At 40.9% G+C, this 16,896-nt stretch overlaps 4 protein-coding genes across 13 annotated transcripts in view; 2 read left to right on the forward strand and 2 right to left on the reverse strand.

The window, feature by feature from the left end:
• The window catches only part of LOC128259435 (formin-binding protein 1-like), a 35,202-nt gene extending 33,481 nt beyond the window's left edge, over positions 1–1,721 (forward strand). For all 10 annotated transcript variants that reach the window (XM_052991792.1, XM_052991793.1, XM_052991796.1 and 7 more), the window contains one exon: positions 66–1,721. In XM_052991792.1, the coding sequence (XP_052847752.1) occupies positions 66–229 (164 nt within the window). In that variant the 3' untranslated portion in view covers positions 230–1,721. The remainder of the gene's footprint in view (positions 1–65) is intronic.
• Positions 1,722–2,270: 549 nt separating this feature from the next.
• Positions 2,271–3,501, forward strand: LOC128259439 (THUMP domain-containing protein 1 homolog). Its single transcript, XM_052991807.1, has one exon. The coding sequence runs from the start codon at positions 2,339–2,341 to the stop codon at positions 3,332–3,334; it is 996 nt and encodes a 331-aa protein (XP_052847767.1). The 5' UTR covers positions 2,271–2,338; the 3' UTR covers positions 3,335–3,501.
• Positions 3,473–6,119, reverse strand: LOC128259442 (peroxisomal membrane protein PMP34). Its single transcript, XM_052991817.1, has 3 exons — positions 5,736–6,119; positions 5,596–5,656; positions 3,473–4,467 (listed from the first exon to the last, which is right to left on the reverse strand). Exons 1-3 carry the CDS (start codon positions 5,805–5,807, stop codon positions 3,656–3,658), a joined length of 945 nt encoding a protein of 314 aa, XP_052847777.1. The 5' UTR covers positions 5,808–6,119; the 3' UTR covers positions 3,473–3,655.
• Positions 6,120–6,487: 368 nt separating this feature from the next.
• LOC128259434 (claspin) lies at positions 6,488–11,203 on the reverse strand. Its single transcript, XM_052991790.1, has 7 exons — positions 9,831–11,203; positions 9,523–9,770; positions 8,838–9,470; positions 7,484–8,782; positions 7,166–7,418; positions 6,782–7,111; positions 6,488–6,715 (listed from the first exon to the last, which is right to left on the reverse strand). Exons 1-7 carry the CDS (start codon positions 11,058–11,060, stop codon positions 6,596–6,598), a joined length of 4,113 nt encoding a protein of 1,370 aa, XP_052847750.1. The 5' UTR covers positions 11,061–11,203; the 3' UTR covers positions 6,488–6,595.
• Positions 11,204–16,896: the final 5,693 nt, after the last annotated feature.

Here is a 16,896-nt window from a genome sequence, read left to right on the forward strand (position 1 = left end):
TGTATTACAATGAACTTATGAAATAACTATCACTATAATTATAATCCCTATAATCTATTTTATAGCCTCTAGCGAGGGCAGCATACCCATGAACGAGGGCGAGGAGCTGCAAGTGATCGAGATCGACCAGGGCGATGGATGGACGCGAGTGCGGCGGGCGAACAACTCCAATGGCTGGGACGAGGGCTTCGTGCCCACGAGTTACATCGAGTGCACGCTCTACGCTTAGGGTTCAAGTTTAAGTTCATTTTCGGGGCGGGCAATCAGCCGAGCGGTTTTAAATGTTACCTACTCAGCAACTCTTGCGTATGATCGTATGATTGACTTTGTGTACTTTTGTCATAACTTTGCGTTCTATTGGACAGCCATAACACACACATACACAGAGAGAAAATCAGACACCTAACTATCACTATCACACAACAACACTGTACATTTTGACCTAAGCTAAGTTCGATTCATTTCTTCTTCGTATGCTTTGTATATTTACTTACTGATTTTAAACAAAACGTCATTGATCTTATGGTAGTGCAAGCTATATCATACTATATAGTAAATACTATAGTCATATGCACCTACGAGCAGACCTCACCTAATTGTAAGCACCGCAACGCAACGCAACGCAACGTTTCCCTCTTCACCACAACAATCAATCATGATAACACCTATTTATATACATATATGGAACAAGATTTATATGGCACTTGAATACGTGAGAGCATGAAAAGAAAACTAAGAAACTGAAAGCATTGCCGTTGGACATTAAAAGTGATCTTGTGAACACGTTTCCAAATGCAATTCATTTGGCAAATGTGTTGATAACACCCACTTTTGCTCGGTTCTCGGCTTTGGAGCCTTAGCAGCACCTGCCGCTTTTCCCGCTGACCAATTGGAAAAGCGGCAGAGTGCGATTTCCTTAACAAAAATTAAGCACTAAAACTTTGGTAAATATGCAAAGATCAAGAAAGAAAGGACATCGATCATATATAGACACTCAAACACACACACCCGGAACTCAAGGATATGTGGGCAAAAGTTATGGCAATCCTGCACGACATGCGGCATAGGCAATTGCGGAAGCAAAGAACGCGCTAGCTTGTTTTATATAAATAGCAACAATTGTACATTTTACTTTACACACACACACACACACTCTATGCATAATTCGTAATTTTAATTTGATATAATAATTTTGTATTGCTCTTTGCCTTGTACATTTTCACACACACACTATGTTTACGAGAAGCGAATTCATGCGGACAGTGCATCGATTAGTTATGTTTTAGGAAGGAACCTCTAGACGTTTAAGTTCACAACATTTAAGGCTTAAGTCAGAGCAAAGCCGGGCGGCGCTGCATTTGTTATGTCCGACGCCACTTTGCAATACATTTATTTATATTTTAATATGATATACCGCTGTATATTGGTAAACCACAAAAATCAAAAACTTGAAACATAAGTCTGCGGATGAAGTCCAGGCGGAGCGAGATAGGTCTTTAGTTAGCTATTCAGCAGCCTTTTCCATCTGTATTTTGTACTTTCATTTCGCATATAATATGCTACCATGCTTTAGCATTTAAGTGTGCAAAAACAAACCACTGATACAACTGATGAATTCTGTTCTTCTTATGTTTATTGCAATCGATGTGAGTGAGCGAATGATGAACGATGAACTAATCTTAGTGCGAACGCAGAAAATAAATAATTCCAAAATTCTTAAATTTATCTAATTTTAAATTCGAACCGAAAACAGGCACATATGTACGTATTAACGCTAATATGTTTACGACATCAAATGGAATGAGAGTAATTGAATTTAAGTGACAGACTACGGCAAATGTATGTGAGAATTGTCGGCATAATAAAAGTAACTAAAATTAAATGAAAACTAGCCGACTATCATTTTGGGTATGGGTTAAAGATGGTTAAATATTAAAATTCGTATGGAAGTCTTAGAGTGTCGATTTTTGATATATAAGTCCAAGAAATAAGTTATGAAGCTCAAAAAACCATTAGAGAACAAATTAGTTTTTGGAAAAATATGGTGAAGTAACATTAATTACAAACACTTAACACTCATAATTAGTATTTATATCTTATTTAACCGACTTTGTCGTTGTTTATATATTTAGTTAAAGTCTAATACTTGTGAAACCATAAAAAGTAAAACATACATATTTTCTAAAAATTTCAATATTTCTTTTAAATTTGGAGTTACCATATTTTATCCGTTATGTACTGGCAATTTTAGTGCATTGCTCAAAAGTTGAGGTATTATTTGAGGTCTGCGTATACAGACTGTCTTATTTTGGAAGCCGGTAATAAATAGTTCAATTTTATGGAACCTTCTGCTAAAAAATCGAAAATGGTTAAAAATCCCAACTTCAAGAACAACAAGAAGAAGTACTTCCACACCAAGAGGCAGGTGCTCCAGCCTGGCCAGCGCGGATTCTTTGCCACGTGCAACATCAATGAGAAGGCATGCGTTCGCGAATGCTACAATCTGTTGAACCACTATGCAGACTTGCTTTACGGCCCCGCCAACCCGGAGAATGAGCCGGAAAGGAAAAAGAAGGATGAGGAGGGAGCAGCCGGTGGGGAAGCAGGGGAGGATGCTGGAAAGCCAGCGGGAGCCACCATCAGCGACGATGATGACGATCTGGAGGCAGCAACTGCCAAATTGCGCGAGAAACTAGTCCAGCGCAATGTGCGCTTCCAGAATGTGGACACCAACACCACCAATTGCGTCTTCATTCGCACCCATCTGGAGGATCCCGTGGCTCTGGGGAAGCACATCGTCAACGACATAGCCACCACCGGCAAGTCCATGTCCCGATTCGTCCTACGCCTGGTGCCCATCGAAACCGTGTGCCGTGCCAATATGCCCGACATCATCTCTGCAGCCGGCGTGCTCTTCGACAAGCACTTCCTCAAGGAGCCCACCAGCTATGGCATCATCTTCAACCATCGCTACAATCAGCAGATTAAACGCGATCAGATCATCACCCAGTTGGCCGAACTGGTCAACTCCAAGAATGTGGGCAACACGGTGAGCCTCAAGGAGGCCAAGAAATCAATCATAGTGGAGGTGATGAGGGGCTGGTGCCTGCTCAGTGTGATTGACAACTATCTGGAGTGCAAGAAGTTCAATCTGGCGGAGCTGGCCAATCCCAGCGAGAAGAAATCCAGCGGCGAGGGAGATTCCAAGTCGGACAAGTCTTTGGCTGAGGCTGCAGGGGATGCCAAGTCTGAGGAAGCGAAGGAGGAGTTAGCCAAGGAAGATGGAAAGTCCCAATCCGATGAAGAGGACAAGATGGCATCCCAGACCAAGTAGTCTTTAGAACAAACCAATCAGGAAACTAAGAAACCTTAAGAGATGACCCCCAGCCCAAAGGAGGCAATGGCTAGAGGACCACAACTAGTTATAGCTTAACACTCTGCTGTGCAGACTTAATGAATAAAAACGCTCCAGTTATTATTCTCTTTCGTTAACAATTTAAATCATTTCTTTAATCCATTGACGCTTAGCGGCTAAACTTTGGAGTAGAGTCTGTTCTGCTGGCCATATCCTAAGTCAGATTGTGTGTGTTTTTGTGTTATAGCTTAGCCTATGGGTTAGTTGAGTAAGACTAGGTGTAGACTAGAGCCTCGGTTTTCAGTTGCGCTTGAGCAGCATGACCACGGTGCTGGCTATCTTCTCGTAGGCCATGAACATCAGGGCGGCGGTGAGCACGGTCTGCAGGATCTTGGCCTCCAAGCCGCGGAACAGTCCACGGATGCCCTGGTGCTGCAGTATGCTGACCATCAACTCCAGCGTGCTCTCCGTTCGCGGCTGAGATCCCGCCGAAGTGGAGGGCTTCGAGTCCGACTCCTTGCTGCGATGGCGCTGCTTGGTCTGGACCAACTGCAGCGGATAGGTCAGCACTGTGGCGAAGGCCTTGGCAATGGCACCGATGAAGAAGAAACTCAGGCTGCCCATCTCGCCGCCGGTGAAGCGCATTATGTTCCGCTTGAGCATCTCGTACATCATGAACTGCAGGGCGGGATTGGAGACCAGCATCAGCGAGGGAATCGTGCCGGACCACAGGCCAGCGATGCCCTCCTTCTGGGCCACATACTTGAGACCCTCCAGCAAGTTCTTGTAGTGCTTGTTCACCTCGTCGGATGTGCCAGCCACATTGCGCATACGCAACCGGGTGTTAACCACCCAGAAGGGTGTGGTGGTCAGCACATTGATAATGCCCGCTATGCTGCCCAGGAACAGATCCTTGAGGGCACTGTGCTGCGTGGGGGATCCACCCGAAGCCACCGCCTTGAGGGCGTGGAATGTGTAGAAGTAGACAAAGTTCGAAATGCACAGGCTCTGGAGAACAGGGCCAAGTCCCCGGTACAAAGACTGGAATCCCTCGCCCAGGACAATCTCCTTGATCACCTGCTTGGTACTCCGCACCTCACCAGTCTCCTCCACTGCAAATAAAATACAATTATTTTATATTCAGGTGCTTTCTGTTAAAGCGCTAATTTAATTTGTCACGCATATTCCGGAATCAGTCTTATCAACCCAACCTTGAACCCTATTATGATAATTATCTAATTTTTGTTTTGATGCGTTTCAGACATACATGTACAGTGAATATTGACTAATATATAACAGAATATTGAATTTGACTTAAAGTGCAATCGTCATGCAAAACAACATTAAATTTTATTAGTGTTTACTATTTACTCAAATTAGACATCTAGGAGGAGGAACAAATATCTCCAAATTTTCAATTACTTTTCAAAATCCATCCAATTTTTAGTTGGCTTTGGGTACCTTAATTTTTTTTTTAAATACTTTTAAACTAATTTTTAAGATCAAATTTTTGTGTTAATTTTTCATAGGGACAATAAAGTTTCATTTTAAGCAATGTCAACTGTATATTCCGTTCTATTAGTCAAAGTCCAAGAGCTATAGACATTTGCAAGTTTTATGCATTTTTGTAGCGTATACTTTTAGTAGAAATAAATTGCAAACTCTAAAAAGTGAACCCTCGCTATAAAAGAAGTGTTGCAAATGTAAATTATTAAAATATATATAATTATTGTTATGTAAAGATACAAGTACATTATATCTTTAACTATACAATTTCCTTAAACTAATTAATAATGGTTGACTTAATTAAGTGTAGCTTGTAATTTAAAAGTAGCTTGTAAGTAATAGTATAGTTAATTAAAAAATAAAAGATATTGAATCAATAAAACTATAGAAATTCCTTTAACAAACATCAATAGGTTGTTTGAAGCTCTTTGCATACATTTCAAAAATTCTCTTTCTAAAAAAAATATATATTTATGCAATCTTGTCTGGGCCCATAAACTAGGATCTAGTTTCAAGTGCCATCTATAAACAGAACCTAAATTTGGATTAGCGCGGGGAGTTGATTAGACGGGGGCTCTTTAACATATCAATAGAAAGTTTAAATCGCTGGAGTTTGAACTCGCCTGCAGGTACTCATGTATATACATATATGTATTATCTAAGCGTGGCCCGCTTATCTTGGTTCGATTAAAGATTAGTTACAGACTGACCAAAAATCGCATTGGGAAACTTACGTTGCAGGCGGGAACGCACCGTGTCCAGTGGATAGAAAGTGCTCATGGCGATGCAGCCACCCTGTAGAGAGACGTCCAAATGCAAATTAGCATCTATTTACCATCTTGACCTTTAGCCGGGTAAATATTTGAGCACTCACCGCGGCTCCAGAGACGGCATGAACGAAGTTCTGGTAGCTCAGCACCTGGCTGAGTTTCGAGGGGGCCACCATTCTGGGTGTTTGTTCGGCGGACTGCTGGGTGGGATCTCTGGATTGGGACGTCCGGCGGCGTCTTCGGGCGAGTGTTTACTGATTGAGACGTCGTCGTCCCGCCGGTAGTTAAAAATTTAGTTGCGGCAGCGCAGTCGCCGTTTCGTCGAGATTAGATTAATTTTAATCGGCGGAGGGGGAGGCGATGATGGTGGCTATGTGGGCGTCGGCGTTGAACCCTTTGCTGTGCCTCCTGGATCACGATTTAATAAATGATTCACATGTTCACCTTTTCCATATACAATTTCATTCACATGCAGTATGACCGTTTGTCAAAGGTAGCCAAATAAACCATCTAGCTGGAGAAATATACTAAAATACAATTTTCTAATGCCAACATACCGTTATTCAGCTTTCAAAAACCGGTTTTATACATTAAAATTAAACTATATAAATATTTTTTTTTTAAGTTATATCATTCTACATACCAAGTTTCCCAACCAACCAACTTAAAAACTGTGAACAAAAAATTAAAATGACTGATAGAGGTTACAGTATTGAAATAATAAATGTGTTTTTTATATATATGCTTACATTTATTTAAATGCTATATTTTTACATTCCAAGTTTCAAAACATTTGGTTAATAAGTGTGATCAAAAAATTAAAATAATAGGGATACCTCTGAAATAGTTTCCAAAATTAACATATACAAATTAAATTTATTGTTTCTTTACTCTTATTACCTAACTTATTGGAAACTATAGAAAATGTACAACTAAGGTGTGTCTAGAATTAAAAGTTATTAGCCTAAAGAAGCTGATCTATAAGGCACTTTTCCCTACGAGGCTCCAGTCGTGGTTTCTTCATGAAATTAACGCCCGTTTCAGTGCTGCTGTTAAGAATATCGGCGGCTTTTCTTTTCCGACTCTACAAGTTACATAAGTTTTAAATTATAGAAAGGTGTTTACGAATTAGATCTGAGAAGAAACATACCTCATGTTCCTCCTCCGTTAAAGTGGCGAAGACAAAGTTCTTGGCCTTTGCAGTCTTTACAGAAATAGTGCTCTCCGATCCGTCCACATCGCCGGAGGATCCCTTGGTCAGGCCGGCCAATTTGGTGAGAGTCTGCTGGTCTCGAACCAGAAAAGAGCCACGCACAGCGCTTTTTTGCTGCTTACCAGCTACTGTTTTTGAGATCAGGAATGGTGAACTCTTCTTTATCTCCACCGTTGACTTTTTGGATGAGATGATGTTGAGTCGGCGAATGGAATTTCCAGAGTTATTTGTGTTTATCACGGTTGTGGATAGTGGTGAAGCTGCCTCCTAAAAGATCATGATTGTTAAGACAAAAATTATAGAGTTTTAGAGTTTTCCCACCGGTTTTAGGCCCTTTTCTAGGAGTAGTTGCTCTCGTTCATATCGAATCTTTCGCCACAGATGCTCGTTCTCCTCATCGCCACTGCCCTCGTTTCCTTCGCCATTCTCTGGACGATGATCATCTAGGCTGAAGCCACTCTCAACGTTCTTCCAGCGGAACTGGCGTTGGCGACTTGCTCCCTCCTCTTCCTCTTCGAAGAGCATTTCCTTGATCTTGCGCACCTCCCGAATATCCTGATCCATCATTTTGCGACTGTGAAAGAAGAAATTCGATTAAATTTGGGCACTCAAATTGGTAATAAAGCTATGTTTACTTACGCATGAATTTGTCCCAGTTCGTGACGCAACTTGTCACGATCAAACTGATCCTCATCGCCCAACTCTATGTCATAGTCATCCATGTTCTTCTCGTCCTCGTCGGCGGAACCCCAATCGGACTCTGATAGCTCAGCCTCTTTGTCCACAAAGTTGGCCGCTCGTAGTTTGCGATCTTTCGTGGTCATCTCCACAACAATTTCATTCTCTTCGGAATCGTAGTCTACAAAGGTTTCCGGGATTTCCTCTACTGGTTCAACGTCGCTCTCGTCCACCTCGAATTCCTCGACATTACCATCGCTTTCTTCGTCATCCGAGAAGCCAAGTTTGGCCTTTTTCTTGGGCCTCTTCTTGGTGAGCTTCTTGTTGCGCAGCTTGTCGGCATCTGGATCAACTTCCTTGACCTCCTCATCGCTGGAAACAATTCTGTTGGCTACTACAGGCGGCTTTTGGGATTCTTCTGGCGCCTCAGGCTTTTGGGTGGCTTCTTGCGATGGTAGCTGAGTGGCAAAGGTGCCGGAACAAAGTCCCTCAAGTTCATCAGGTGCCTGGCTGGTAGTTCCAAACTGTGTCATGGGAATCTGACTGATTACAGCCGTGTCTACAGAGGGTGCGGCGGAGGAAAGCATCTGGGATTGCGGGAACTGGCCGGAGCATAGATCAAGCAGCTCGTTCTCCTCGTCACTGGCCGTTCGCCGGGTCTCGGCATCGAAAAGTTTGTGGGCTGACAATTGCAATTGAGTGGCCGTTATGGGAGCCACATTACTTGGCTTTGGGGTTTGCAGCAGGTCGAGATCATCTTCATCGGAGTTGTCGTCCTCGAAGGCTTTAATGATTCTGTTCTTTTTCCGCCCTTGAGTTTCAAGCTCTGGTTCGGATTCGCTTTCCTGTTCACTCTCACTGCTGTTTTCCTGTATTTCCAGATCTTCAACTGGGTCAACCTCTGCATCCTCATCTGCATCGCTTGTGATTTCTTCTCCCACCTCATCTTCCTCTGCAGTGGCTTCTTCTATAATCTCCTCATCTTCGTTTATGGTGACCTCAACATAGCCTGGTTTTTCTTCTGGCTCATACTCCTCATCCACATCCATGCCCTCCTCTTCGTCTTCAGCCATCCTCTCCTGCTCTTCAGCTTGCTTCTTGCGTAGATCTTCCATGCGCTTCTTGGTTATCAGTGACTTAAGCTGCTCCTGCATTTTAATGTAACCCGCTCCAGGTTTGGGTTCTTTAGCAATCTCTTCCTCGTGGAGGTGAATGTTGACCTTGGACATCTCCAGCTTGCCATGCTCGGTGCTTAAAATGCTGAAATTTTATTTAAGTTAGCTACATGGTTTCTTTGCTTAATAAGATAACTTACTTGACAGTTTCTGTGGTCTTGTGCTTCTTGGCTTCCCTCGTCTTCATCAGGCGCTTCAGCAAATCATCCAGTCCTGTGGGTTTCTTGGCAAACATATCGCCTGTTTCCAGGTCAATAACCATATTGGCATCGCCCTTGAGCGATGGACTTACATCCAAGCTCTTCTCGATCTTCAGTCGTCGAATAGCATCGCTGATCTTGGGCGTGGCTGGCTTGGAGGGCGGTGTTATGTTGATGGTGCTCAAGTCCAATCTGGGCAGCTCCACTACCTCTGTGATTAGGCACACTTTGCTGGGAGATTTCACCCCACTTTCAGTTTGGATTTCCAAATTATCTGTAAATCTCAGAGCAGCTGCAGCGGAGGTGGATGCAATGGGTTCTTCTTCTGTGATAGGATCTTCCATTATCGCTTTTTCCATGGCGAGGTCTTCACGTACTTCTTTGCTGGCCAGCTCTTCTGTCTGCTCTTTGGATTGTTCTGGTGTTTTGGGATTGTCTAGCACCTCATCCAAGATACCTGAATTATCTTTCAACTCCATAGGCTCTTCGTTATCCGAATCATTCTCCTCTTCCGGCTCGGATTCCGATTTAAAGAACTCGGTGGCTTCTTTGGCGCGTTCCTCCATGAGTTTTCTAAAAGTGAAGGAATTTAAACAAAGCTTTCCAGATATTTTACTTAGCTTACGCATATGCCTCCAATTCCTCACTGGTCATACGAAGTCCCACTGACTTTCTGGGCTGCTTGCTGGGCATGGGACTTCCGCCAGCCTGAGCCGTGGCCAATGGAGCATTGATGGTGCGCCGGCTGAGGAACTCCTTCAGTGTCCTGGGCTTCGGCTGATGGTAGGGCACATTGATGTGCGCTTCGCGATGCAGTCGCTGCTGTTCGCTCTGGATGGCCTGCATTCCCTCCAGTGCCTTCTTAGCAGATTCCTGGGAAAATGTTTATACAAATAACTGACATGTTTTTCGATTTAAATAAATAAAACTCACCCGCACAACTTTGGGCTTCTTGGGTTTTCCTTTCGCCGCCTCATTTGGTGCTTCCTGTTCTCCATCAGATTCCTCTGGATTACTCAACTCTGGTTCGGATTCGGAGTCCACTAAGCCTTTTAGTTTGTTCTTGGCGGGACTGGTTTCAGCAGCGGATTTCTCCGGCTCGGATTCGGAATCCACTAAGCCTTTGAGTTTGTTTTTGACAGGACTGGCTTTCTCTTCGCTTTGATCTTGATTTTGAATCAGATTCTCATCTTCGCTATTACTGTCCATTCGTTGTTTCTTTTTCTTAATGTTTTTAGGAGGTTTTTGCATATCCTCATCGCTGTCCACTTGTAGAACATTTTTAACCTCATTAACCTCTGACTCCTCGTCGCTTACTATTTTTTGTTTATTTTTCTTGGACATTTTTTTGGGCTTTACTTTCGTGGGAGGTTTCTCCTTCTTTTGCTCCAGATTCTCCTGGTTCTGCTTTAGTTGCTCTGGTGTTATGAGACTATCAAGCACAATATCCAGGACACCTGGATTATCTTTCAACACCATAGGCTCGTCATCTGAATCATTCTCCTCCTCCGGCTCCTTTTGTTTATTTTTAGTGGGCAACTTTTTAGGCTTTTGTTTCTTGGCAGGTTTCTTCAGCTCAGTCTTTCCTTCTTGGTCTATTTTATAGGGTTCATCTATGTCCATTTGTGAGTCCTCTTCTTTGTCTTTTATGGTTCCCTTTTTATTCTTAGTTGCCTTTTGCTTTTGAGGAGGCTTCTTTTTCTCCTGACCCGTCTCATTTATCTCGTTGATGTCTGTTTGTTTTTTCTTATTGCTGGCCAACTTCTTTGGCTTTGCTGTCTCAATAGGTTTTTCTGGATCCTGATCCTCTCCTTGGTCCTCTTGGGGTTCCTCCTTCTTATTCCTAACCAGCTTCTTGATCTTTTCTTTTTTTTGGGGTTTCTCCAGATTGTCCTCCACATGGTCAGCTTGCGTCTGTTTCTTATTCTTAGCCATCTTCTTTTTCTTGTCTGTTTTGGTGACTTTTTCCTGCTCCTGATCTTCATGATCCTCATCCTCCAGAGCGTTGTCCTCGTGGGATGTCCTTTTTCTTGTTTTTCTGGGCAGGTTTCTTTTGCCCAGGCTTCTCCTCCTTGTCCACCTGTTCCTCCTCCTCACTTTCAGAGTCGATGATGGCGGCGACCTTCTTTTTTGGCCTGGGGACCACCTGCTCCTCCTCATCATCGCTGTCCAGCAGCCGTTGCCCTTTGTTTTTGGGTGAAATGTGTTCCTCCTCCTGATCTGAGTCCACCATTCTCTGGCGCCTGGCCTTGGGAGAGATTTTCCGAGGTCTTATCTCGGATATATCTTCATTTTCGCTGTCGTCCGACATCATCAAACTCTTGCCACCCAACAAATCTTCGGCGGACACATTCTTTTCTTCTTCCTCGTCGAACACCAGCTTTTCCATTGAGTCGTCGGCCTGCTCTTCATTTTCCGCTGCAGCAGCAGTTTCTGCAACCGATTCGCTCATATTTCTGGGTCACACCGTTTTTTGTTAATAATATGAAACAACCAAAAACATTCCCGAGTTGAACACGCACACAATCACATACAGTTCGACTTTTGGCGCAAAGAGTGTTGAAAGTCGCGGGAGCCATCAGCTGCTGCGGGCAGTGCTGTGAAGTTCGTCAAAGAACTTGACAGGGTCACACATGTGTAAGATGACGTGTAAGAATGATGTAAGTTACATGTAAAAATCAGAGGCGCCATGTAAAATGTATTAACTGGGAGGAAATTTAAAAGAAGTAACAATTACAAGTATATGTAACAAACCAGAAGAAAAACATTTTAAGTCTTAAAAAAAATTTCAATAAAAAAAAGTGTTCTTGAAGCCATTCATTTAAAAAACTAAACAATTTTAAAACAAAGTAATATATTATTAACAGAAATATTTTAAATTGCTATTTTCTAGAGATAAAAGATAAACCAAATTGCTTGTGTAAAAAAAAATATATTTTATAATCATATTTTATAATCATAAAAAAGCAATCTAATTCTACAGCGTTTCTACAATTTTTTTTTAAATACAAAATTTCCCCAAGGCAAATTAATAAAAAAACTTTTTTTTTAACGAAGTTTACTTTATATGTTTGAATAGTGAAAACTCGTAAATTTCCCTGCAGACATAGGTGTTATCTATAAAACGTACATGATTATTTAAATGCAAATAAAACACCGTGAAAAGATCTCAGACAGCAACTTAATCAGCAAGCGGCAAAGGGAAGCTTTTCGGCACTGCAGTACCAGTACCAGTACAGCTATCGAAAGTAATCCCTGAGCAGATTTACATACTCAAAAACACAGTAGTTCACCTGTTCTCATGGTTATTGTTGCTGTGGCTTGCTTGGATGTTGGCGAATCGTTGCAGTTGGTTTGATATTGGCCTGTCGATGTTGCTACTTTACTACCACTGACGCCACTTGCTGCGATGCTTTCTCCGCATCTCTTTCTTTCGCCCGTGCATTTCTCTTTCACAGCTTAGCGGCTGAACGGCTGAAAAGGTCTTTCGGCCGCGGGTCATTAAGTAAGCCAGCGGCTCACTAAAGTTGCCTAATGGTCTCCCTTACCAAAAACACACGTTTGTATACCTTTTAGCCCGATATAAATAGCATTAAAATGCAATTATGGATGCTGGCAAACGCATCCAATCCGCAACCATTAACCTCGGCTCAGAGCTTAACATTCAATTAACGCTCAATGAAAGCAAAAGCAAGAGCCCCGAAAACCGAAGCAAAACCGTTTTAATGGGTTTCGAATTCCCCCGACTTTTCACTTTATCGCGGCATTCTGAGATCACACCGATTTGATTAATGCTTCTGTGAAATGCCTTCGATTTTAAGGGGACAAATGTTTCACCTTGCCGGATTGCGCAACATTTTCGAATCCCACACAACAAAACCTTATGTTACCCAACTGTAGAAAGATCCGAAGAAAGCAACCATATTTCACGAATCTTATGGTGGCCGCTATGCCAAATTTATAATATATTCGCATGCCTAATCACAGCATGAGCTTAATCGTTCGATAAATAAGCGGAGTTTAGTCAATATTTTGATACTCTTTCCGGGGGAGAAATCTAGTAAATAGAAAAGAGTAAAATAGTAATAGTGAAATAGTAGTATAAATATTTGTATTCATCTAAATTTGATATTTAATTAAGATAATCAAAAATAAGTAGTAGGGGGTGAAATTAATGTGGAATATAAATTTAGTGGTCTCCAAAAAAGCTGTTGTACTGATAGCATATGTTTTAATCCTTAGTTAAGAGAATAAGTAGGAAGAAGGATTTATTTAGGATACTATTTTAGTGGCCTTAAAATAGCTTTTGTTTTGGGGGCACATATTAGAATTTTTAATTAAGAAAATTAGTAAGCTCAAACAAAATTTAAATAAATTGATAGTCACTTGATGAAAGAATTTTACCAAGATTTTTAAAAATATTGTATAAGCTTTATATAATTTTACTGTGGAAAATGTATTGTACCTTTTGAATACTAAGGCTCTTAAATTTGTTTATCTATTATAGTATTTACTCCAAATAAAAAATGGCTTCTATTAATATAACTACAATCTTATAAGGAATTATTAACAAAAATATATATCATCAACTGGTAGCTTTATAGCTACAAGAAACTTAAGTAACGTATCCCCTTTCCAGAAGACTGATTAAATCATAATACTCTTGCTTATGGCTTATGAGCTAGACATTTATAACTTTAAGCTTCAGCTAGCGCACCAATTAGCATACTATATACATTTAAAAAAAAAAACAAATCTTGGTACCGCCGCACACAATTTCTCTTTCATTTGGCGAAAAAAAAAAATAAAAAACGGTTTACTCTGCGTATCTTTCGGGCATCTTTTTTCATATCTGTAGCAGAGATTTTGCTTTTGGCCACTTACGGTATTTCTGCGCCTTGTTGTCGCTGTCGCTACCTAATTTGCATACGCATACGCACAGTTCACAGATACCCCGATACCCAGATGCTCGTACCACCGAAAATCGAGAGACTACAACTGGGCCCCAAAACGAAAGTGAAAACACTCCAGTTGGGTGCTAAACGGAGAGTCTAACCGAAAAACACACATAATTTCCAACTCTCTACAATCAATATTGAACGTCTCGCAATCTCTGGAAATTCGAAATTGGATTTCGATCGAAGGCAAACAAAAAGCTTTACAATTTCTTTAGAAAACTATTTTTAAAAGATCTTTTCTTTTTTGGCAAGGCTAAGGCTGAGTGGCTTATGCAATCGCGCGGACTTAAGACCTTTCAACGCCTTTAACTGCAACATGAAGTTAAGTTGGGATTTATGCGGCGGCTGAGCCCGTGACTCTGTCTTTCGCAATTAAATGTAAATCGTCCATGGAAGAGGCTGATCGGCTTGTAATGCCGCATGTTTCTGTATGGTATATATGGCATAGCCGTTCCTTGGTCCCAGACACGCCTTTGGCCGTCTGCGTCTGGCTTTTCGTTGCCCGATTGAGATTTCTTGCCGTTTTGCTATGCCATTTTTTGTTTCTTCCATTTTTTTTGGCGAGTGAAAGTGATATATGGCGCATGACTCAGGCTCCGTCCATGCTCGACTCGACATCGACTCCGAGTCCCACTCAACGCTACTCCCAGCCGACCCCATCCCGGCTTGGGAAGTCATATGCATAAAATATTAATTAAGAGCCATTTATGCAGCCCAAGACGAAGAAGTGGGCAAAAAGGGCGCAGCAGCCACCAAGCGTGGTCCGAATCCGAAGGCAAAATCAATTGACATGTTTCGAAGACACTGAGAGAAATTTATGATCCTGTTTGTGAGAAACATTTACACTTCGTGGGGGATGTTTGTTTACAAATTCAGTTTTCGGAACAAATTTACTACTTAGTTTTATATGTGATAGATCTAATTTTCAAGATCTTATTTAATTTTAGATAGTTCTATTTTTTGACCAAAAATAACAATTCTCTGGATTTATTGCCAATCAATTTCTTTAAGTCTTTATTGTTATTACTTGGTCAATTTAGAATGCGTAGCTAAAAGAACGGCTGTCGAGTCCCGGTTGATTTCAAAAACAAATTTATTGTTCTTTTTTGCATTTATCATATGCTTAAAAATTTTAAAACACTTAAAGATATTTAGCTGTATATTTGACCAATTTTCCCCTACTTAGAAAGAGGTTATCTATCTATATTACAAATACTATTGGTTTGGTCATAAAAAATAACATAAGAAATATGGAATTCAAAAAAATTCTTAAGCAGAAGAAAAAATTACTTCTCCTCCTCAATGTAACCTGTTTCATTGTGGCCAATATAAGATCCTCAGCAAGAGAAGAGTGGTATAATGGTTGTGAATTAAATAATTTTGCACTAGTCAGGTCAAGTCGTGGCCCTCACCTCACCTCTAACCGATCTACACCTGTGTGCTGCTCTTACCTCTTTGAGCCCAAGTCGGGCTAGATGCCCATCTAAGAGCCAGGTTCATTGTCATTATAAATGTGATTTAGGGCTGGTGACAGCCCAACGGAAAAGCCGCCAGCAACTGAGTGAACAATAACAAAAAACGGCCAACAAATTGTAGCCCAGCGACTGACAAAAGAAATGGAAAGTAAAAAAGTAAAAAGCGAGGCGATTCCATTGAGCTCGATGACCGGGCACCGGGGTTGCAGCTCCGTTCAGAGTGCGACTTGCATAACATAATGATTGACATTGTTTGGGCCAGGCCATGGTCCACAATAATTTGTTTATAAACAATAAGCGCCCGGATTGTGCACCGTTATAACTGCACTGCCGAAGCGGCTTGGAAAAAGAAAGAGTTGTGCAAAACTCAGCCAGCAATTGGTTTTTATCTGCTCACAAATGAAACAAAATTTACTGAATGAACCCGGGATTATTTTGTTATAGCTTGATAAGGTGAAAGAGGTAAGGTTTAACAGTAGGTGCATTCAAAAAAATTTTAATAATTAATTAATTTTAGCAAACGGTTATAGCGTTTGATAATCATTTATTTTTGTTTATTTGTTTTAGTTTTCTATGCGTAGTGGGGTGGGCTAGGTTAAAAATTGCGAACGATTAGATTACATATTAATAATTTCTTTTTCATTAATTTGGCTAAGTTGTACATCCCCGATTTCATTAACCAGGCTCTCGTATTTCAAACCTTATTAATAAAACCCATTTTAAAATTAATCAAATTATGACATTAATGTAAATCATGTAGGAATTTTCTTGGCTTTGCCATTGGTTTAGTTATAGATCCTGAAACTTATCAATTTAATTTTTAGAGCTTTCATTTTGAAAAAAAAAACAATTTTTATATATTAAATTTTATTAAGAAATTTAAGTAAGGCATCAAAATAATTTTTTGAGTCATATAGTAACAGTTTATAAATCTCTGAACTAATCAATTTATTTTATACATCTCTGAACTAATCAATTTAGTTTTCTAGTCCCTCTAAACAACACTTTTCAATAAAACCAATTTTAGATTTAATTTAATTATTAAATTTATGTAAATAGTAATATTAATGTCATTATAAGTGATCCTAAAATTTTCTCAATCTCAGATTTCATTTAATTATGAAATTTATGTAAATCTAACAAAAATGTATCATACTTTTTAAACGGTTGCCTCACTTTCTTCAGAAATGTTACATCACAGTCGCGTTCTTCAGTCGAAAACCATTGCCTTTCCCAACTTGTCTCTACCTGTGCCTCAAATGCGGGCCCAGAAGTTGCTCAATTTTCTAGAAATAAAAGGCAAAGCAAAAAGAAGCCACTGGATGAGGGTCTGCCTACGAGTACGAGTGCGTCAGCCGAGACGGATCACGGCTCAATTAGCATGCCAGGCACGTCCCTGACCCAATTCCATTTTGAGCAGTGTATAGTAACTCGGTGATAATGTTACCAGAGGATCGACGTCATTGAGCTGCGTGTGATTCACTGCGGTTGTACACAAATCCGGGGCGTAGTCGTGCCCTGACCGAGATCCACTCTTCATGAAATCGAAAACCCTGTGGCAAAAGG

Source organism: Drosophila gunungcola (assembly GCF_025200985.1).
Source record: "Drosophila gunungcola strain Sukarami chromosome 3L unlocalized genomic scaffold, Dgunungcola_SK_2 000005F, whole genome shotgun sequence".
Taxonomy (NCBI): Eukaryota; Metazoa; Arthropoda; class Insecta; order Diptera; family Drosophilidae; genus Drosophila; species Drosophila gunungcola.